At 42.7% G+C, this 24,634-nt stretch overlaps 1 protein-coding gene across 1 annotated transcript; it reads left to right on the forward strand.

The window, feature by feature from the left end:
- The first annotated feature begins 9,864 nt into the window (after nt 1–9,864).
- Nucleotides 9,865–23,597, forward strand: HTR3A (5-hydroxytryptamine receptor 3A). The gene is made up of 9 exons (XM_061550800.1): nt 9,865–10,060; nt 11,268–11,419; nt 12,307–12,351; nt 13,763–13,872; nt 14,809–14,978; nt 16,087–16,244; nt 16,988–17,198; nt 21,148–21,369; nt 22,434–23,597. The coding sequence occupies exons 1-9, from the start codon at nt 9,991–9,993 to the stop codon at nt 22,712–22,714; spliced, it is 1,419 nt and encodes a 472-aa protein (XP_061406784.1). The 5' UTR covers nt 9,865–9,990; the 3' UTR covers nt 22,715–23,597.
- The last annotated feature ends 1,037 nt before the right edge of the window (nt 23,598–24,634 follow it).

Below are 24,634 nucleotides of genomic sequence, written 5' to 3' on the forward strand. Positions count from 1 at the left end.
ATTATAACCAGGGGAAACATTTACTGTACTCAATGTTATTTAAATCAATGTCTTATATCTGGATACTTCTACAAAAAAAATATTGTATAGCAGAACAAATTTGCAAATTACCCAGGCTGTTAAATGCTTATGTATAAATGAATGGGATTTTAGGAGTAGAATTTCCCCAATAAATTCTGAGACTAAATGTGTTTTAAAATATCTCCTGTTCAAGCGTGAAGAATAATTTAAACTTCAATACGGCAACTCATTTGACATATATTAATCATTACAAATAAATCCTTATTTTATTTTTCGAATGGGTCTGTTTATCTGGTATAGCACTGCAGTTAATTAAATTTAAAATGTTCTCGCTTATTGATGACACTATGTTAAATTCATATTAGCGTCAGGGGCTTCGCTATTATGGCACGTAATCCGTTAACACATTTCCAAATTCATAATAATGGTGTTAAATACTGTACAGCATCATACTTGTCTAAATTTGCTGGCAATGTGCTCAAGTTACACATCCTTCTTCTTGGTTCTTTCGGTAAAGTCACGTAGAAGGGAAGTAATAAAATAATAAAAATAAAACATAATAAAACAATTCTCACGACGTTTCGGCCACAACGCAAGCAGCCGTCCTCAGGTGAAAACCAGGTCCGTCGAGGCGACAGAGTCTGAATGAAACAGGACACGGGCTTAGAGCATATATATAAGCTGGGCGCATTGACAAAGGAATTTGCATATCAACAGGAATTTAGCATATTTATGGGAAATGCAGGAATGTAATTAGTACTGCATATGCATGTGCAATATGCAGGATTAACAGCATCAAAGGGAGCTGCAGTTACTGCTGCTGCAGCAGTTGCTGCTGCTGCAGTTTCTGCTGCTGCTGCAGTTGCTGCTGCAGTTGCTGCTGCTGCTGCACTTGCTGCTGCTGCTGCACTTGCTGCTGCTGCTGCACTTGCTGCTGCTGCTGCAGTTGCTGCCTTATCCATTTTAATATAACACTATGTATTATTCTACCCACCCTAATGTGTATCATACTGCTATATGTTTACTGTACAATTACGACACCATACATTACTCTGCCGTAATTGTACAGTAAACATATAGCAGTATGATACACATTAGGGTGGGTAGAATAATACATAGTGTTATATTAAAATGGATAAGGCAGCAACTGCAGCAGCAGCAGCAAGTGCAGCAGCAGCAGCAAGTGCAGCAGCAGCAGCAACTGCAGCAGCAACTGCAGCAGCAGCAGCAACTGCTGCAGCAGCAGTAACTGCAGCTCCCTTTGATGCTGTTAATCCTGCATATTACACATGCATATGCAGTACTAATTACATTCCTGCATTTCCCATAAATATGCTAAATTCCTGTTGATATGCAAATTCCTTTGTCAATGCGCCCAGCTTATATATATGCTCTAAGCCCGTGTGCTGTTTCATTCAGACTCTGTCGCCTCGACGGACCTGGTTTTCACCTGAGGACGGCTGCTTGCGTTGTGGTCGAAACGTCGTGAGAATTGTTTTATTATGTTTTATTTTTATTATTTTATTACTTCCCTTCTACGTGACTTTACCGAAAGAACCAAGAAGATGAATCCCTGCAGTCACGAAAGCTTTAAATCGAAATTTACACATCCTTACAAATGTCACCTCCTACTCATTTTGCTCAGTGTCTGCTTCTCAGACACTCATTGATATGTGCTTTTGTACTGGTAGGAACCTCCTGGTTACACCAGCCCACAGAGGATTATTGTGTCCGTCCGTCGTGCAGGGAGGGGCTGGGTGGGGAGGGAGAGGCTGGGTGGGTGGGAAGGGGAGGGTGGGGAGGGGCTGGGTGGGGAGGGTGGGGATGGGTGGGGGGTGGGAGGGGTGGGGCTGGGTGGGGAGGGCCTGGTCACCCCGTGGTGCCCTTATAAAACTCAACGTTTAACCTACTCACGCCGGCTTGTGCCCGCCCTCACAGTCGGGCATATTTGCGGAATACACCACGCCGCCGTTGACCCTGGCCATTGACCGAGCAACCCAACGTTACTACCAGCTCCCTCCGCAGAAATGTGTTCTCGAGATTGCATTTACTTTTAAATGTAACACCGAAGGCCAGAATTAGTGATTTAACACAAACTTCAGTCGAACAATACTACATTGCAGTTTGTCAAGCGTGGTAGGTAATTGGTGTCACAGGAGGATGCTTTGAACGTTATTTAGATCCAGTAACATTGTTCAAAAGTCTGTTCCACCCAGTGCCGGATTATCCTGGTAGCAAAAGTAGCATATGCTAAGGATCCTGCACTTTTAAAGGCCTCGCGCTAAATGCTTTCAAGCTCTCAATTCCGGTTCAGCGATTCTGCACTTGCTCTATTACTATAGCACTATACCGCCTTTAACTTTTATGAACGACTGGGTGTTTAAGGTTAGCGATTTGTCGTATCATCTGGCTGTGTAGCAAATGAAACAATGCAAATACTTTACTTTGCAAGTGAAACATGTATGTGTTTTATTATTTATGTGTTTTTATTTAGGGCCCCTTTATAACATATGCTACAGGCCCCGGACTAGCTTAATCCGAAACTGGGGTTCTGTGATATTCTAGGGCAGCGGTCGGGAACCTATGGCTCGCGAGCCATATATGGCTCTTCCAGTGACGGCATATGGCTCCCAGACAATTTTGAGTTGAAAAAATAAAATAAAATCAGTTTGGAACTGATTTTAAAATACCTGTGATATTGTTTAATACTACGGTGTCATTTTAAAGTGAACAGAAATTAGTTTTGAAGATAAATTTCACGGGTCACGCCTGCATGAAGCTCAACCTCACCACGTATGAACCAGACTACAAGGCCATCAGCAAAACCATGCAGCACCAGAAGTCGCATTAAAAGTAAGACATTTAATTTATTATACGTTAAAAATACTATATGGCTCTCAATGAAATATATTTAGAAATATTTGGCTTTTATGGCTCTCCCAGTCAAAAAGGTTCCCGACCGCTGTTCTAGAGGCAAACATTGGTCACTGATTTTCAGCAGGGAAGCAGTGCCCCCCACTGGATGCCGCTGTGAATACTGGGCTTGTGTATCCCACTATCCGGCTCTTCGCGTTGTTCGCCAACATCTGTGTGCCAATTCAAGATTTGAAGCTTTCGTGACTGCAAGGATTCATACTCTTAGTTATTTCGGTAAAGTCACGTAGGTAAAAAAATGAAATTAAAATTATTGTTTTATTTTTATTAATTTTTATTTCATTTTTTTTACCTACATGACTTTACCGAAAGAACTAAGAGTATATATATGTGTGCCGGTTTAATGCTTATTCCACGGTAACGTATCCTCCTCCACACGTGTCCATGCATATTGAGGGGGGCGGGGGGGGGACAACAGGAGGGGCGGTGCAAATACAATACATTAGACAAAGGGACCGGTTATAATGCATGCTTGTTAAATGGGGGTGAAGAAAATGAATATCTTTGAGTTCTCACAAGTAAATAATTGCTGTTCCCACCATTCTACCATTCTCCCGAGGATGCTGAGATACAAAGTATAAAAAGTAATGGTCTAAAGAACACAGTTTACACAATTGCTGCCCATAGCTTTAACTCTTAACCTCTACGTCCATAATAAATCAGTGATGAGATGGACTGAAGTAGTCTTCCTTGAGCCCACATAAAATTGCGTGTATCGTATCACATACGAAAAAGTGTCACATTCAGTGGAACTGTGGCTCGCGTTGATGCACTACGAACCTGGGCCACCTGAGTTCGATTCCCAGCAACGGCCGACAACAGTGGCGAGTTGTATCTGAAGCGGCCCTATTTTTAAGACCGTAACGGTCTATTTTGATGACCTAAATTGTCATCGAACCTTAGCGGTCATCAAAATAGATTAGCAATGTCTCCTTCATATATCTGCGCAAAGAAAATAATCTTACACAACCCATCAGGACCATGGCCTTCTGTTATCGTTATTTTAAACATATTATAGTAGCTGTTGCTATTTGTCGATGAATAGGTGGTTAACGTGCTTGTAGAGCATTCCAAAAAAAATCGTAATATCACACAAGTACCGGTAGCAGATTCGTCTCTACAAATATCGTGTTAACAATCACAATATTCATAATATAGGTTTTTGGGTCAGATCGCGTTATTTATAAATTAGTCGTAACCCTCCACCACCCGACAGAAGAAGTGAATTATTTTGTCTTTTGAAAAACGTGACACATTTTTTACTGTTTGGCCGTGTCGGGTGGTGGAGGGTTACGACACATTTATAAATAACGCGATCTGACCCAAAAACCTATCTTATGAATAATACTGGTCGCGAAAGCCTACGTGTTAAAATCACAATATGGCGAAAACGATCAGTGTAGTCGCGTATACATTGACATTGTCGTCACATGTCCACTATCTCCCACCGCTCATTGCGTTAGCGGTCAGTTTTAGCGTGCTGCGGCGTTTAAAATCTACCAGTTGTTAGCGATGACTAAGACGCAACAGCAGAGGGCGCTGTTTAAGCCGCAGACAGCTTATTGAAAATGCGTAGAAATAATTCCGTTTTTTTTTCTGTTTGAGGTTGTTCCTTCTTGGCTTCTGCACCTGCCGTCTGGAGTACTCTTACTTCCACTTGAACTTTGTGCAGTTCAATGCAATACTCAAGAGCCATTTGTTTTCATGTGCATCAAGCTAAATAAAATAAAAACCCCGTTGTATTTGTATGTTGTTGAACTTATTTTGCATTGTGCGGGGGGGAGGACAACAGACTAAACACAGAAAGCAGTTCTAAAGAAATTAGTTTCAAATATCTAAAGAAGCTGTTGAAGCTTCTGGAGATGTGATTGCATTTAGACGCGATTTAAATGTAAATCGTATCATATATCAAAATATGTTTTTATATTTCATGTACTACGGCGTAATTGTAATGCCCAAAATAAGGATTCAAGATAATTCTGCAGCATACTGAACCTACATCAGTGAAACATTTGGCAATCATTTCCAAATTTGATAAATCAATACAATGTATGGGTTTTTTTTTTACCTCTTTAAAGTGAATAATTCGTTTTCAGTCACTCTTGATGTAATGTCTTCTCAGCAAAGTTACACTTTAGTTGCAACTTCCTCTGTCTAATAGTATTTAAAAGCACTTGCAGGAGGTAGGTATGGATTGAATATTCAATAGTAATCAGATAATCGGTCCTCATTGCTCACAAAAATCCATCTGTCGTTTGGTACGTATCCTGTCTTGTCATATAAAATTACTTAGATTGAGCCGACGTGAACGTCTATTTTTAAATCATTTATATTAAGTTCACTTGCTTGCTTGCGCGCTTACGACCGTGCAAATCTTTCGGTCGTTTTTTAACCCACTTCCCGTGATCCAATCGAGCTGACATTTTCCACACAGACTCGTTGTCCGTGACAATTAATGTTCGTGAAATTTTTTTTCCAAAATTTTACACTTTTTAGGACAAAAATATTATATTTAATTACCAATTGCTTAATGCTGCCATGCAATCATCTGACCCATAGGTGGCAGCTATCTCAAACCAGAGGACGAGAGGACTCTAGCCGCCACGCATATAAAGGATTTATAGTGAAAAACTTTGTGTTTACGGGTTATACTTTTTATTTATGTCATTCTATTACTTGAGCGTGGCAATTAGTTACATTTGCGTGCCATTCGTTTCATTAATTTGGTTCTATCAACTTCAATTTTATGTTTAGATTTTATCCCCAATTTATTTTTTCCCACATTTTTGTGCGTAGCTGTAGGCAAGTCTACACAAGTCGCGACACAAGCCAGAGCTACCGTGTTTTTACCAAGTCTAACGTACTCAACTTAAGATCAGTTTGTCTACACGCCCACTGCTTGTTTACAAGTCCACCCACAGCCCCATATTTCCTAAAGGTTCACCATATCATACTCTTAGGTTTTTTTTGGTAAAGTCACGTAGGTAAAAATAAAAATAAATAATTATTATTATAGAAATAATAATAGAAATAAAATAATAAATCAAATCTAGAGTTGACCATATCCTTTATATATGTGTACGTACATGTCCGGCCCGTTCTGTAAATCCACTGCAAGATGATAGCCGCCCATGTGATGCAGGCGGTGAGGGTTTTTTTGTTTGTTATAATCATACTTCACCACGCCGGTCAGTGAGGATCGGTCAAGTTGCGGGGTGGTGGGCAAGGGGTAGGGGGGAGGGGATTACAGAACAACAACAACGCATTTTGCTGCAGTGCTAACTGCTGGCCAGGATGCCTACCGCACCCGCCTCTATGTAAGTGTAGTAGGTGTGCAATAGAATACAATACATACGGTGGCGTGATGTTACTTTCCTCGCCGGGTACGCAGGAGGTCTGGAGGTTTTATCCTGAAGCCTGCTGTATGTTAGGAGTTTGCATGTCTCTCTCCCCGTGGATTTTTTTTATCCGGGTCCCCCGGTTTTTATCCCTCCGCATTTAGAAACACGCGTTTAGAGTATTTGGCTGCGGTACATTTACGCGTGACGATAAGCCACTTCGTTGAGCTATCATTTGTGGCCAGGTCGCTTCTCAAAAAGAGTTATGTAGCTCAGCGGGCCTTACCTGGTAAAATAAAAAATTGTAGTCTTTAAAAAAATGCTTCTGAGGTCTAATTCCGGGTGATTTGGTCATAGGCTTCAATTCTATACTCGTCCATTATTGTTGGTCAAGTTTCTGGAACGTTTGTTACTCTAATCGGAGTTTGGTGAAGGAAGGGTTGCTAGAGGAATTGTGAAATAAATATCCTTGCTAATTGTTTTTTTTACCCTTCTATCTGGCAACAAAACTGACACCTTTTTTACAAAGCTCTAAGGAAAGCTGTCTCGGGTGTGGACCAATCAATTTCAAGGACAGTGCACATTATCAGAGTGATGTCTTTTGTTTGTATTTATGACTGCAGGTATTGCGATCTATGCAAACATGACTCCTTGTAAAAAGGTGTCAGTTTTGTTGCCAGATAGAAGGGTAAAAAAACAATTATCATATTTTTACTGGCAAATGAGGTTCCCATAGTATAAATATCCTTGCTAAATGACAATTTGGCAGAATGTTCACAGAAAAATGGACATGTGGGGGCACACGTGTTTTCAATTGCTGTTACGTGTATATGTAAAATCTTAATTGTGTTTTTTTTTTATCCACTTGCATTAATAGTAGTACTAACCAGTTTAAGAGTACATAACATACAGACTATGGTATACTAGTTTATTGTATTGTTTATTCACCTTGCTGAACCACTGTAATATGAGGTCACAAAACTTTATAAAAAATGAAGAGTAGGGAGGTATTCAGTTGCATCTAATTTTAGGTTATTGACTCGGTGATTATTGAGTGCAAAGTGAGTCATTTAATGTACTACGTTTGAGGGAATAACACATTTTCGAATGATTTCATAATGAGGAAGAATTGATCTGGGCCAACGTATAAGTGCATTTTTGGATTTTAAGTCATTTAATGTTTTGGCCAAATTAAATGATACAAAGAAGCCTTTTTTAATACTCTCATGAAATGTAATGTAATAATTTAACAACAACAAAAATGTGACTGAAGCCTCACTGTCTATCAAGATGCTTGTCCAGGCGTCTTCAAATGTTTGGTCATATAGTTGCTGTATTTTTTCACGTGGGAAGATACTGGAATGCCCATAGACTCAAAACGATCAGGAAAATAAGAATGAAAGAATACGTATTTTTCTTGAAAACATTACTGTACTACAGGGTTTACCAGTCACAAACATTATTTGGTGGCGGAAGTAGGTATGAATACCGGACCACTTTTTTCTCTCGCGACCAAATTCTCCGAAGTGTGCGACAGGAGAATACTGCAAATATGGTGTTTTTAGATGGAAAGAAGGCACGCGTTTTCGATTTTGTAAGCACGGATTTGAGGTTACCAAAGCACGCCTGTGCCTCAAGGCCCATTTCATCAGACTCTACCTCAGCGCCATCTCCACAATCATCGAACAAGCCCACTTCCAAGTTGCTGTATGATGTGTACTATGCCACGTGTGCTAGTGGACAATTTATCGGCTTGCATTTTAGTTTGTGCGTATTGTTAATGTCCATTGGTGATTTACCATCCTCTGGTATGCAGGAGGTCGTAGGTTCGATCCCGACCCTGACGTCCGATATATATGGAGTCTGCATGTTCTCCCCACGGCCGCGTGGACTTTTCTCCGGGTTCTCCGGTTTTTCCCTGTGAGAAGAGACAAGACGTCAGAATCATGCGTTTAGAGTATCTGGCTGCTATAAATCTCCACTTGATAAGCCACTTCGCTGAGCTATCATTGGTGGCCAAGTCGTCACTTCTGAAAAAGATCTATATAGCTCAGTGGACCCTACCTGGTAATATAAAAAATATATTTCTAGATTTGAAGCTTTCGTGACTGCAAGGATTCATATTCTTAGGTTTTTTCGGTAAAGTCACGTAGGTAAAACATTAAAATTAATAAAAGTAAAATAAAATAAAAAATAAAAATCACGACGTTTCGGAGGCAACACAAGCTTCCGTCTTCAGGTGTGAACCGTCACAGCCACGACAGCCGACGGTTCCACCTGAAGACGGAAGCTTGTTTTGCCTCCGAAACGTCGTGATTTTTATTTTATTTTACTTTTATTAATTTTAATGTTTTACCTACGTGACTTTACCGAAAAAACCTAAGAATATAAAAAATATAGTTTGAATGGATATATTACTGCCCCTGTAGTGTTAACATTGAGCAAGTCTATGAGCTCATTGCAATATATTGCCAATATTGATCAAAAGTTTCCGAATATATGCCTGTCCATTATTGATGTGCTTTGAACAACGTAATTTTCCTTCCATCCTCATTAGGTGTAAGTGACTGTTTGAGTGCTCGCATTTCTAAATAATCTCATTAAATTTAATTAGATTTGCACAGTCATGCATTACCAAAGTTCCTTTTTTGAGACTTTTAGTTTTATGCAAGCATCCTCAAAAAGGAAATGTAGTAATTAGATTTGGCTCGATTTGACGAGTACCAGGTCATGTACACATGAAGGCTATAATGGTACACTTGAACTGCCTTTAGCCCTCAGGTTAAACGATTAATAACACGTATTTTCCAATACATCAATGGTGGTATTTCATATTTGAAACGATACTTGTTTATTCTTATTCCAATGTTAAAGTAAATGCATACACACATTGTATTATTTTTTCTCACTGCACAATATACATTTCTGACATCAGTGTGAACATACTATTTTCTAATTAACACTTTAAAATGGCCTTGAAATTTAAATCACGACATTAAAATAAAATTAACAATCATGCTGCATAAAGTACTGTTCTTGGGGCTCAGTAAACACGTGTATTTTAAAATGTAAATACAGATCGTGGTCATTTACGTCCATTCCTAAATGCTCTGCTGGATGAACGCCTTGCGAATGCTTCGCTGTTCATTGGATGGAATGGTCATACTTCACCACGCCGGTCAGTGCGGATTGGTAAAGCCTACTAGTGGTTCAGGTTCAAATATCACACTATTTGGCATGGCAGGGAGTCAAACTCAGAATGTTGGGTTAATGGCACAACACAGTGCGCTAACGTCTGCACTCACCAGCATTTATTTATTAATGCCACGTTCATTTATGTCGCTCCACTTAATATTGTGATGATGACATTATGTTAATTCCTTCTTATTTCTTCTCCTGCTTAATTTAGAACTGCAGTAAACAAAGCCTGAGGCCCCGAGTTCCTTTTAATTGTGTTATTTGAGAAGAAGTCAATATTGGACTCGGATTACACCACAGATATAAGCTGCTTAGATGTCCCAAAAAACAGAGGAGTCCATGAACCTTCATATATGCCATGCAAAGTTATCCATTGTGTACCACAACGTTAATTTTTTTTTTACCTAAAATAGTGTTTTGATTTTTAAAAAAATTGCAATCACCATTTGTTTACTTTAAAGTTGCTATATGATCTTCAGTAAAGATTTATTTCACCAAAATGAGGACACATAGGTTGTTGACATTGTCGGTGCTGGTCTTGAGTGGACTGATGTTTTTAAAGCACGGAGGTAAGGTGAATGTTTAAAAACTTAATTACTTAACCGCTGATGTTATATGCCTAAAATTACCTACTCTATACTCGACTTTGCCTATATAAATGTTGACTATAATTAATTGAAATTACAGTCAAATAGAGTTATTGTTTAAATGAAAATTTAACTGGTGTAATTTTCCTGGCGAGTCTTTTCATTTGACAACTCCTGTTGATTTCCCCACAATGTAGTACTGCACATCATTTATCAACCGCGGAGTTATGGGCTGAGTCAATCACCAACTAGGATTTCAGAGCTTCTGGGCTCACGGGGTACTCCAAAATAAACTGAACTGAAGGCACAATCGTCTAAATATGAGCTGCTCACTCTAGCACAGAGCCACCTGGCTGTTTTTTGCTTTATATTTAAGAGGTGTGTGTTTAAAGTTTACTCATTTAGGAGGGTTTCCATTTTTGGTGGAATAAATTTTTCTTTAAATATATATCTACAAATAAGTTAGCAGGATGGAAGTTCGGGAGACAGTGAGCGAGGGAGGATAAAGAGTATAACTACTGCAGGTTAGACGGGAGCCGGACTCGGAGGGGTGTAAACATAAAAATTCTCGCTAAGTCCGGCTCTTGTGTTTTTATTTTCTTTATGTCCGGTGTGTTTTGGTTATCCCTTCCCTCTTACTTAAAACAAAAAAGTTACCATTTCCCCCTTCGTTGGGATCTTGTACGGTTTGGGGCAGCGAGTCCGTTCCCCATCTTCCCATATCCGCTGCTTTTCATAACCGTTTTGGCTTCATGTTCACGGTGGTGTGCACGTGCGTCATAACGTGATGTGTCGTAAGTATACGTTAATTACAATGCAGTGCTATGAATAATTTTTTGAACATGCCGAGTCGGGTGACGCAAAGCACAAGACGTGTAATTTAAAGATAAAATAATAAATTAAATAATTGCATACGACGTTTCGATTGCAACACAAGCAATCATCATCAGGTATAAATGATACCTGATGATGATTGCTTGTGTTGCAATCGAAACGTCGTATGCTAGTATTTAATTTATTATTTTATCATTATACGTGACTTTACCGAAAGAACCAAAGAGTAATTCCTGCAGTCACGAAAGCTCCAAATTAAGATTGTGTAATTTAAAATTCCACCTCTTGGTGGTAAAAGAGCGCGCAGCGCAACGTGTTCTCAGTAACCTCGTCCGAAACGCGTCTTGTTTTGCAGCGCACTCGACGAACGCGCACAAAAAGACGCCGCTGAGGAACTTGTCATCACGCTTATCCTCTGGATACGACAAAGGCGTGAGGCCGGTTAAAAACTGGCGACAGCCCATCATTGTTGCGATCGATGTGATGCTGTACGCGATACTCAATGTGGTAAGTAGCGGCAGACCTCTTCAGTGCAAACAGAACAAATGTCGTGTTTGAACACAGATCAGAGGTCGCAACCGGGTACCCGATACCCGTACCCTATCCGATACCCGGCTACCCGTACCCGTTTGCGACCCTGGTGCGGCCGGGTACGGGTAGGCCGTGAGTCACTGGTGAGTAACTGTTTGTCACTCATTTCCCAACGTCTTGTCTCTTCTCACAATTCAAGTTCCTAGAATCAACCCAGCCGCGCCTGCAACATGGCTTCATCCCAGAGGTCGCAATCAGGTACCCGATACCCGTACTCTACCCGTACCCGGCCGGGTATCGGGTAGGGTACGGGTACGGCCGGGTACGGGTACCCGTTTGCGACCCTGGTGCGGCCGGGTACGGGTACAGGTAAGGAATCAAAACCCGTTTGCGACCTCTGACACAGATGCCGCTTCAATGCAAATGGTGTCAAACTTGCACGCAACGTGGTGCTGTTGCAAGCGCGTCGCAGGATAAAAACGTGCTCATGTGCACACACATTCTAGTGCGGAAAATACTCTACAAACACTGTGGCACAGCATTGCACACTAATCATCGTAATGCCCGATGCTTCTGCAAACACACAAGTGCTTAAAATATTCGTGCCCGTGTTCGCAGTTAATTAAGAGCATTGGCAGCATATGCCAGGGTGGCACCACAAGTGTCAACCCACCCAGCATAATAATGCGCAACATTTTGTGTACGCAATTAAAGCATTGCATTTCTACAGAGGAGCTGCAATTTTCTTTGTGTCAGCAGCTCGGTATTTTTTCATACTAAATCTTGCTGCGAGTACAGCGTGTGGTCTGTTTATATTATTAATAATACTTGCCAAAGTGACGGTTGTGTTTTTTTCCCATCAGGATGAGAAAAACCAAGTGCTTACAGCGTATATCTGGTATCGACAGGTACATTCAGCTATTAAGTGGTATTTTCTTTATTTGGTATTCATAATCATCAACCGTGATCTAGCCCATGGTGAATACCTCCCAAAATCGTTGCAACCGCTGATGGTTCCGCATTTCACAATCCATCTTACTGTCATGCATCAGCTGATTCTGTCGCATCAGCTGATTCTGTCGCTTCATCCTCGTGAGTAGACATCTGTTGGGTGTGTTCCGTCCTTCAGTTGCCATTCCGTCACCAGTCTCATCCACTGGTCCTCATCTGTACTCGCGAAGTGTCCTAACCAAATTATTTGGATCTTTCGGTAAAGTCACGTAGATAGGGAAAAAATAATTAAATAATAAACAAAAAAACGACGACGTTTCGATCGCAACACAAGCGACCGTCATCAGGAGGAAAACAGGGAGGGGGCCCCTAACCAAGTCTACATTTCTAACCAAGTCTACATTTCTTGACAGTCAAGATTCCGTCTTTAACTTTTTATTTGTTCACGGGTTTCCCCTCTCTGTTCCTCTGAATGTAACTCCCAGCATGCATCTGTCTATGCTTAGTTGCATGTTTGTAAAAAAATTATCCATGTTCTTTGCCAGAGTCCATGGTTCCAATCCATGCCATAGCAGCAGATTTGGTCCTCGTAAAATAATAATGAATATATGAAGATCCTGAAATCTGATATATATATTTAAACTTGAATACAAAACTATAGACGTAAACTTGTACGGCATTTGAGTTACAGTTCAGATTTGTGCCGATTCCTGGAAATGGTGTATGGTATTAAGAGTGCTATCCTCTGAAAAAATAACATGAATGACCCTGTGATATAATTCACAACAGTTTATGACAGATCCCCTTGCGTGCCGTTGCGGCCTTCATATGTGATCGCTAACAGCACTTGTCCCAATAGTCTGTTAAGGTTATACGGGGGGGGGGGGGGTCTTTGTATTTTTGTGATTCCACTGGACTGGCAAAAATGATAAATAAACCACTAGAATAAGAAAGTATATTCTTTGAAAATATAAAAGGGTCATTTATTTACTTAAATTATATTATTGATAGATTTTTCTATATTTATTTCTAACCAGTGAAAATATATTGAAGTCATCTCGAATTTATTTATTTTCAGGCTATACGGGGGGTTTTTGTCTATGAATTCACCTGTGGTATTGTTTAACAATGATCACTATTACCAGGCATTTGCATGGGAAAACTTAAGAGCAGATGGTGGGATGCTGTGATGCTGTGAGGGCAGATCTTGGAGGTCACCACGTGTCTGCTGTACAGCAGCAGCAGCTGCCGGATCTGGCAGAGTAAAACCGAGTTGGTAGCGAGGTGCGGTGGCATCAACGGCTTTGTCCACGATGGCGTCCCGTCCTCGATCTATTGTTTGACTCCTATATTTGTTATCCATTGCAGCGGTGGACTGATGAGTTCCTACAATGGGACCCTGTCCAGTATGACGGCATTGAGCAAATATCAATTCCCACGAACAACATCTGGGTTCCTGATATTATGATAAGCGAGTTGTAAGTAGAATTGTGTACACACATTCCACATGGTGAAATCGTGGTACATGCTAAGAGCACTGATTTCATTTCGCGCATTCCAATAAAATGTTTTAATAAAATTGTGCACAGTAGACTCTCGATTATCCACGTGCTGTTTATGCGATTTGTGGATTAATCACGCATCTGAGATTTTGACATCTATTGACAACTCATACAATTTCCCTGAAACCCAAATGAATAATCTAAAAACAGTTCCGCATTGTGATTATTGGAAATGTGTATTACAAGTCACGTGCTTAAACTGAACAAATATGTTGCTCCAGTTCATCCGAAATCCATGTGATCGCCTCTACAGTACAGTAGTTGCATATCTTTACAACAGTGGGCGGAGTTTGATTTTTATTGGCGTGGCTCTGCTTTCCACTTAAGAGGCCGAGTCTTCTGTGTGGGAGCGGGAAAGTGTTATCACTGGGCACACGTTTTTGGCAAAGAGATCCGCGGATAATTTATATTTTTGGATTTTTCTCGATTTTGAATTATCCACGGCCGTCCTCCCGTCGACTGTAGTAACTTTCACTGGTACTTTGTTCAAATGTAAACCGTGTGTTTTTTCGGGTTGGGCTAAGTGTTAATGGCTGAAAAATCTTAATATATATAGGACTGCAGAGCCTGGGCAATGGTTAGCACCAGCTCCCTGCCTTCTAGCCGTGTCTATGTTTCCAAAAAAATTGCTCAAACAACAACGCTACATAACACTAAACTAGACATTGAGCCGTTTGCATTCCATTCTCTATTCCCAAGGATGCCCGCAGCAGTGCGTGCTAAAATCTCAATGAAATATATGCTCAACCGGCTGTCTAACCTGTAACATTAAAGCGGCTATAAAATGTGCGTGTTTCCGTATGCCGTGACCGTTTTTAATGTTGTCTGTGTGTGTGTGATTTTTCAATACAGCGTGGATGTGGGAAAGTCACCTGATATCGGATATGTCTATCTAAGTTACAATGGCACGGTAATGAATTACAAGCCACTGCAGGTGGTGTCCGCGTGCAGCCTGGATATCTACAGCTTCCCTTTTGATGTGCAGAACTGCACTCTGACCTTTACCAGCTGGCTTCACACGTGTAAGCGCTGCTCGCCGGTTTGAAAAAAGTTCCGTGCACCCACTGACTCGCAGATTTGTTAACAAGCCGCTCCACCGGCGCAACTCAACATGATTTCATTCATTTATCTCATTGATTTTGCAGTGTGTATCGAGCAGAAACAAATTACAGGGTGTTATTAGACATTTTTTCTCGTAAAAATGAGCAAACTGCACTGAGATTCGATCAGTGAATCAGTTGATGAGTGTATTTGGCTGCTCATCATGCCTCCGTGGTTGATAAAACAAGTACCACTTTGTGGGTAAGTCAACAACGGTTGTAAACTGTTCTCAAATCACTTAGACTTTTTGAGAAGAACATGTTTTTTTTTAGCACACTATGCACGACCACTTTGAATTCAACACTTAACATTACACTGGTCAACAAAAAAACAAACAAAACTTCTGGCCTGGACTTTTGCAGCTGTTTTAGACTAATTTCAGGGTGCTGATTCCAAATCTGATCTTAGATTTGCTCTATCACATCTCATTTTTATGCTATCGGCATACCCCATTTTCATTGATTTTACCCGAAATTAACTCTGTCACTTATGATTGCAAGTTGTTGCGAGTCAGTGACTGCTTTAGTGTTAAAATATGGTGCTGTATGTTAAGGATAGTGTGTTTATAATATAATTCTATGCAGATATCCACATTTATTTAATATTTTTCTTCTGCAGTTTTTATTGAAAATGCAATATTTGATATCTCAAAAACCTGATGTGATAGACAAAAACTGATGCCAGATTTGGAATCAGCACCCCAAAATTACCTTAAAACCGTTGGAATACCTTATGCCAGAAAAAGTGTGTTGACCAGTGTTATAAAACCGTTGGAATACCTTATGCCAGAAAAAGTGTGTTGACCAGTGTTATAAAACCGTTGGAATACCTTATGCCAGAAAAAGTGTGTTGACCAGTGTTATAAAACCGTTGGAATACCTTATGCCAGAAAAAGTGTGTTGACCAGTGATATATTTGTTTGTGTCCACGCTGAACTTATTTTTCGCGCCGTGCATAACCAATCGCGCTAATCGGAGCTGTGGATGATTTGTATGATTTCATTTCAACTGCTACTTTGTTTTCACCTAGCCAATGACATTAACTTAACCCTGTGGAGGACCCCTGAGGAAATTAAAGAAGACAAGTCCATCTTTTTAAACTTTGGAGAATGGGAGCTGATATCTGTTCCCAATGAGTTACTCCACCCTCTCTATGGTGAAAACCGCTTCTCCGAGTTGAAGATTTACGTGAGTCTTCCCCTTGTGTTTTGTTCCTAGAAAATGAACATCATTTGGATGGGGGGGAGGGGATCCTGTGGTGGTGCAATGGTCAACACACTGAATATGCCATCCAGAGGGTCACCGTGTTCGATTTGGCGCAAGTTTACTAAACTACCTCGTCCCTGCCCCACCTCCACCGCCTCTGTCCACCCGTCAGTAGAAATGTGTGCACCACAGTTCGTAGCCCGGCAAGGTCGAGTGTGGTGGAGTAAAGTGTGGGTGTTTCACGCCTCTTCCAAGACTTCCGGGCATTGTGGGAAAGAAGGACAACTACCGTCTCTACAGGGTCCTCTAGTGGAGGCCCTAAGTGAGCAATTGCCGTGCCTTTCCATCTTACTCATCTTAGCTTCAGCAGTACCAGTCCATACTTAAATAAAAAAAATATCACCTAGCTATTTAATCTTGACTTAAAGCTTTCGTGACTGCAGGAATTCATATTCTTTGGGTTTTTCGGTAAAGTCACGTAGGTTCAAAGAAAATAACAAGAATAACGAAAAACTACGGTCGTCATCTTCCTGATGACGACCGCTTGTGTTGCGATTGAAACGTCGTAGTTTTTTGTTATTTTCTTTGAACCTATCTACGTGACTTTACCGAAAGACCCAAATAATATCTATTTAATATTGCTTTTGTAACTCTAATTTCTTTGTCGATATTGACAACAACAAAACCCTCTTTATTATCCCCCAATGTTGTTTGTACTGTTGCAGGTGGTCATACGCAGACGGCCTCTGTTTTATGTGGTCAACCTGATCATGCCGAGTGCTTTCCTGATGGTGATGGACATCGCTGGCTTCTACCTGCCCCCAGACAGTGGAGAGAGGGTCTCCTTTAAGATTACGCTGCTTCTGGGCTACTCGGTGTTTCTTATCGTAGTCCAAGACACGCTGCCGGCCACTCCGATTGGAACACCACTCATAGGTACCTGCGTGCGTATTATTATCGACGTGTCATCACTTTTGGTGTTTGCCTAGAGCAGGGGTCTGCAACCAAAACAACAAGGGGAGACATTTTTTTCGAATTCGGTTAAATAAAGTATACAATGTTGCACGTGGTGAATGCGAGACAGTGGTCCTTCGTAAAAAAACGTCGCAAAGTCGTCCTTCAAGAGCCCCATGCGGCTCCGGAGCCACGGATTACCGACCCCTGCAGATAATAAACCGGACTTCCATGGTAAACCGGACTTCCATGGTGAACCGGACTGCCATGTTGAACTGGACTTCCATGTTGAACTGGACTTCCATGGTGAACTGGACTTCCATGGTGAACTGGACTTCCATGGTGACCGGACTGCCATGTTGAACTGGACTTCCATGGTGAGCTGGACTTCCATGGTGAACTGGACTTCCATGGTGAACTGGACTTCCATGGTGAACCGAACTACCATGTTGAACCGAACTTCCATGGTGAACTGGACTGCCATGTTGATATGGACTTCCATGGTGAACTGGACTTCCATGGTGAACTGGACTTCCATGGTGAACCGGATTTCCATGGTGAACTGGACTCCCATGGTGAACTGGACTTCCATGGTGAACTGGACTTCCATGGTAAACTGGACTTCCATGGTGAACCGGATTTCCATTGTGAACTGGACTTCCATGGTGAACTGGACTTCCATGGTGAACTGGACTTCAATGGTCAGGGATCGGCAACCAAAATAAGAGCCAGTTTTTTAAGAGCCGCACTGCAGTGCTTAAAGAGCCGCATGCGGGTCTGGGAGCCGACCCCTGACCTAGACGATCAACGGTGGCTTTGCCCCCAATGAGACTCTTTATTCTGAATGTGTCCAACATGTATCGACTCTCCTCATTACAACAGGTGGTTACGGCTGTTGTCACGCTTTTTACATTTGGAATGTTCCTCTCCCCGCTTACATCACGCCATTAGCCACCCTGCTTGTGTGTTGTTTTAGGCACCATTTGGCACCCAGTTCACGTAGTGTTTGCAGGCCTCCATCACTCAGTTTGTGACAGAATAATCCTCCGTTTGTTTATTGTACAACAACAAAAAACAGGTTGCAGTTTCAACCAGGACCTTTGCTCTACTGAGATAGCACATTCCACCGTGCCTCAGTCTGCGTGGTGGAATGAACCAAAGTGCGAAGGGCTGTGACGCAGCTCGGGCAGAACTGATAAATTACGCTATTTCCCCCACAATTCGTAAACCTGAAATTTATACAAACAGGCTGTGGAATTCTGCACCTTTGGGCATGGCCGTAAGCGCGACTGTAAGGCGAACGTTCCACCCTTTTCTCGTCGTAGACACAGATTCCTTCAACGTGTGCCTGAAGTACTCCACCACCCCATTGAGCCTCCTTAGATCTTCCAGCTGGAGGTGGCGTTTCTGGTTTCACGCCTGGCAGCATTTGTCCCAAGGAGTGCTGATGTTTACACAATGCGGTACTCGCTTAAGGCCGAGTCTACTTAGGGGGAGGCCCAGAACCGATTAGCACCTCCGATTAGCACGGTTGGCTCCGTATGGTGCGAAAGAAGTTCAATTTGTTCCGCGACATGGGTCCTTAAGTGTTGTGGTCGTTAAACGAGTATAGGAAACTAGCTTGTTAGCCCGTCCTAGGACGGAAGCTGTAATATGGCAGTGGTTTTTGCACGCAACTACGTCATAAAACACCTGATGTAATGTCACAGTAGCACTGTATTAGTAGTGGGTTAGATTGTGGCGCACACTCGAACTGGAGGCAACACGTTTATTAACTAACACAACAGGTAACTCTTAACGTTAACAGGATAACGACATAGGGTGGTAACCACCGCTCCTAACTTAGCTAACACACGGGGGATACTATATTACCGGACCAGGACAGCTCAACACGCTGCCTGGTCCACTAGCGGAGACCCGAGACCGAGGATCATAGATGATCGGCTTCCTTCCCAGATTTCCATTGCGTTGTGGCCGAAACGTCGTGAGAATTATTTTATTATGTTTTATTTTTATTATTTTATTATTTTCCTTCTACGTGACTTTACCGAAAGAACCAAGAAGACGAGTTCCTTCCCAGAGTTGATCCAGTAGAACAGCCCCGCTCCCTCCTGGGACTTGCTCAAGTTTTGACAGATTTTTGCGTACATACTCAATGGATGGCCCCTAATAATACAGACCCCAAGTGGCTTTTGTAAGCGTATATTCGCTTAAGGCAGGCACCGTACATGTGTTAGGGTGAGTGGTAGTGCCATCATGACACGTGTCCAGACGCCTCCATCTTGAACCTGGCTGACGTCCATGACCGCACCCACCACGACGCCAAATACACATGGAGTCCGCACCACAGAGGAGGGCCTGACTCAAAGCCATGAACTCGGTGTTTAAAGCCGGCCAATCGCCGACTGTGCAACACTTATCATTCGTGTACAAGTCTCGTGGATGTTCACAGTCGTGTAAACACTGCAACCTTATCAGCCCACCACTTTATTGCAGTGTCTCTCAGGGGGCAACAGCTGTCGCCAATTGTTGAGGTCTTATGTAAGCGGTCGGCTTGAAAGGTTTTTTTTATGCTTTTACTAACAGCCTTTCTAACGAGGGGGACAAAACATTTCGGGAAACTAATGAATAATCAAGGTTATTGTTATTTCAGAGTACTGTGTGGGTATTCACGCATTAAGTGGTCATTTTAATATAAATTTCGAATATTGTTTTATCAGCTCGCGTAAGAATTTTAGATGCGTCGACTGTACTGTGCTTTGAAAGAAAAAAATATGCTGCAGAAGTTCCCCTTTTCATGATCAGGGGTGGTTTTTTTGGTTCTCCACGGATTTTTTAAGCAGGGGTCTCTTGTATTGTTTCAACCCTTTGGGGTTGACACGCGTGCTTTCTGGAGCTAGGAGAGACAATGACAAGTCATGGTAGCATTCATGCCAATGACCTTGACGCATTCTTGACACTTTTGCAGCGAGATGCAATTTCATGACTGAAGCTCGGCAGATTGCTTCTTCGTGTTGCTGCTGCTGCTGTCTGCAACCCCTTCCGCAAATTTTAGGAAAGGTGAAGCCACGTAGGAAGCCACGCGTCGCTTCTGCTGCATGGTGGCTCCTTATATGTCGTTGTAGGGGGGGGGGGGTCATCACCGCGTGCTGCTGCTACGTGTGTCCACAAATTCACGATTGTGTCTTGAGTGCGTGGCTCATGTAAATTGTCACGATGTTTTAGAAAGGCACTTAGCATCAATGTAGTCAAGTCCGCTCATAATGTGACTAATCTGAGAAGTCAATATTTTAGATTTTAGACCCCCCAAAATTACTGGCCCGGACATTGATTGGTATTTCTCATTGGGCAAGTCACCCAAAAGTTTTAAATTGTTTGAGGTGTTGTGTTGAATTCTCAACCTATGGCAAGTGGCATTATTCTATTGTGAAAATAACAAAAGTGTTGAGAGCTCGCCTGCACTTTTCCCAGGGGGCACCCTGATGGCAGCTGTCTGCATGTGGGCATTCATCTTCCAGTCGGGGGTCAATATATGTACAGATGTTTTCCTAGTTAAGTACGGTAAATTGCGAGTAAGTTTTCAAGTTTGGAAAAAAAGAAAAGAGCACGGTCATGTGTCTTCATCACGGGATCTCAAAGTCCACTGTGATTTAGATGGCGCGTATTGTACGATTAATAACCCAACAATGTTAATCGAGACCTCTGCAACCAGGAGCAAACGTATTACTGCTCGGCCATATCACCGCCCAAAAATATGCGATCATTAGTGAACAAAGTACCTTAATTTTGCTTCTGTGCAGCATGACACAAAACCCAACCTAATACCGGTGACTATTTTTACGTGTACTGTACAAGTATATTTCACTGGTTATGATATTCAATCTATGATAATGTCTATGTCTCTCCCCCCCCCCTCTCTCTTTCTGGACAGCGGTGTATTTTGTGGTGTGCATGGCTTTGCTTGTGATCAGTTTGATGGAGACCATCTTCATTGTGCGACTGGTCCACAAACAGGATGTTCAGTCACACGTGCCTCCCTGGCTCAAAAAGTGGCTTCTCTCCAGAGGTTCCGTCATTTTATGTAGAAAGCAAATTCCCTACCCTCGCAGTGTCACCTTTCCCAACGATGGAGCCCAGAATGTCGCTGATAATGGTGAGGCCTTCCAAACACACCCTGGCAATAACACGACACGTGATCATTATTACAGTACCAGCAGCAACTACAACAAATTCATGGCTGAGGGCCTCCCCACGATGTATGACCGTGGGTTGCTTAACCATACTTCACCATGCTGGTCAGTGCAAGGTGGGTGAAGGGGACATGCTGTGACGTGCCAAGGACCAGTTCAGATATCATTCCTCGCCACTCGTGTGAACCATGGGCCTGGGATCAATTCATTAATGCTTAAAATGGTGTTCTAAAAGTTATTAGACTGTGACCACATCATCCAGAATGCGCCCAATCTTTTCAGATCACTGAAGTTGAGCAGAGTTTGGGCTTCGATAGTGCTTGGATGCAGGTTGTTAGAGGCAGGCTACATGGTAATCAGCAGCAAAAATCTGTATTTGTATGCACTAGAGTCTATGCGCCCCGCCTTCACCAATCAGAATTGACTAACATGAAGTATGGTCAGGGAATTAAAAAAATATATTTTATAAAAAATGTATTCTGGACAAACGGATGAGGTTATCGCCACAACATGCACGGTGTGGAAACCCTCATCCAGGAGTAGATGAAACATGGCCTCTTCAAGCGCAAGAATCAAACTCCAATTAAGACAGTTTAATATTTATTGTATTTATATATGCTTGTTTACCCAGTGAAGTCTCACCGAGTCCTGTCATGTTGTCGCAGTCGGGGGTAATGTTGCAATGTTTCATCTCAATTGCGTCATTTGCAGATAATGTTTCAGCTTTGGGATATTTGGACAATAGCAGTTACATTGTGTGTGTCTAGCTGTGGTAGGAAACCAGATAACCTGGAGGAAATCCATGCAGGACAGGTGGGGCGTCCATACAAACAAACTCCACACAGAAAGGCTCCCCTGAGTCAGGAATTTAACCGAGGCACAAGTAGTTGTGCCTCAGTTGTCCGACTGAACATCTGCGAAAAAGACCTTAATTGTTCATCAGATGTCTCCAGGCAAAATAAACATTCTGATTCTGTTTCACGACTGTGCCATCCTGCCACCCGTTTGCCCCTCTCGTGTCTGTCAGAGAACCCAAGTCCCTTTTTCCGCTGTGAGGAGAAGGTCTGCGAGCATGGAGGCGAGGGTCAAATTCCGGCCGGCACCATGCGCCGTGTCCTCAGGGAGATTTCGGGCCTCAGGAGGCATCTGGACAAGCAGGAGGAGGAGAAGCAGGTGACTGGGGAGTGGCTGCAAGTAGGGCACGTCTTGGACAGCCTCCTCTTCCGCCTCTACCTGCTTGTGATCGTGATGTACACTCTCACCCTCGGAATTCTCTGGTCCATCTGGAGTTATTCCGAAACATTGTGAATGGTTTGAGTAACTGATGATGTTAGCTACACTTTTGGTCATGATATTACTTTTAAAGCCTCTTTTTTCAACAGCGACAATAGCAAACACCCGTAAGTTATTTAGCCTTGGGGGGGAGGGGGGCCCTGATGGCAGCTGTCTCTGTGCAGAAGAATGTCAACACAGCACTGGCCTGAAAGTGGGCATTAGTCTGCCAGTATGGTGGGATGTTGTAAGCAATTTGACGTTTTAAATATACAATAAATAGAAATACATTTCTGGAAAGGAAACTAATTAGATTCTATAGTCTGTAACATCAGTAATATGTCGGTAATATTTCAATTTTGACTAATTTGCACCTTGGTGCCAGCACAGGAGGCCGACCGTTTTTTTTCTTTCGTAAATCATCAGAGGGATCTTCAACGTCCACTATGATGCAGACGGTGGACATTGTACAGTTTATGCTGTCACAGGTATTAACCTGGGGGTCCAGGTTTCTTGAACCACAAACCTCTGCAATAGGCGGCAAACGCGCTACCGCACAGCCTTGTCACAGTTTACCTTCCATTGCGATCTATCAGGCTAAGCACTGGGCTGGTTTGCAGAGTATTTAAACATGATTAGCGATTTGTCACAGCGCCAGCTTTCATTTAGGAGCTGCAAAGTAAGGCTGCGGAGATTCCATCACTGCTTGTAAGAGCTGGTTGCCTGAGCTCATTCAGCAGGCGAACGAGATTTCATAGAACACAAAGGTGGGGCTGTGGCACGCATGACAGAATAACAAATAAACACATTCCTGCGGAGGGAGCTGGTAGGAACGTTGGGTTGCTCGGTCAATGGCCAGGGTCAATGGCGGCGTGGTGTATTCCGCAAATATGGCCGACTGTGAGGGCGGGCACAAGACGGCGTGAGTAGATTAAACGTTGAGTTTTATAAGGGCACCACGGGGTGACCAGCCCCTCCCCACCCAGCCCCACCCCTCTCACCCCACCCAGCCCCTCCCCACCCTCCCCACTCAGCCCCTCCCCACTCAGCCCCTCCGCACCCAGCCCCACCCTCCTCACCCAGCCCCTCCCCACCCTCCCCATTCAGCCCCTCCCCACCCTCCCCACCAAGCCCCACCCTCCCCACCCAGCACCTCCCACCCTCCCCACCCAGCCCCTCCCTGCACGACGGACGGACAAAATAATCCCCTGTGGGCTGGTGTAACCAGGAGGTTACTACCAGTAACAGCATTGAATTACATTGGTTGCAAATGACCTTTGCGATCCACAAAACACGGTTAAAATTGTAGACTTCTGGAGAGGACAAACATTTTGAAGTTCGTCTCAAGATTATCTCCGTCATTAAGCATAAACAAGTGACCGTGATAATAGGAAGAAAAAACCCATCACATCACTGCGCTGTAACGGTAATCATTCACAAGTAGAATAAACAACATGGTCAAGTAGTTGCACGGCGGTTGGCGAACTGCACTACGATACCAAGGATACATATCAGGCCGTGACTTACATCAGTGGCGAGCTCTTTCTGAGCTGGTCCTGGGGTACCCACCTTACCGGTGGCGAGATGTTAACTACCTCGCTTTGTACACAGGAGGTCGTGGGTTCGATCCCAACCCTGACGCCTGTATATTTGAAGTTTGTATATTCTCCCTGTGGTCACGTGAATTTTTCTCCAGGTTTTCCCCTCCACATTAAAAAAAAAAAACACGTGCGTTTAGAGTATTTGGCTGCGATACATTTACACGTGAGAAACCACTTCGTTGAGCTATCATTTATGACTAGGCTGCTTTTGAAAGCTTAGTGGGCCTTTACTTGGTAAAATAAAAAAATAACCCGTAAAAAACAAAGTTTTTCACTATAAATCCTTTATATGCGTGGCGGCGAGAGTCCTCTCGTCCTCTGGCTTGAGATGACTGCCACCTATGGGTCAGATGAT

The sequence above is a fragment of the Lethenteron reissneri genome, chromosome 13 (genome assembly GCF_015708825.2).
Source record: "Lethenteron reissneri isolate LAM-NWPU_2019-01 chromosome 13, ASM1570882v1, whole genome shotgun sequence".
Classification (NCBI taxonomy): domain Eukaryota; kingdom Metazoa; phylum Chordata; class Hyperoartia; order Petromyzontiformes; family Petromyzontidae; genus Lethenteron; species Lethenteron reissneri.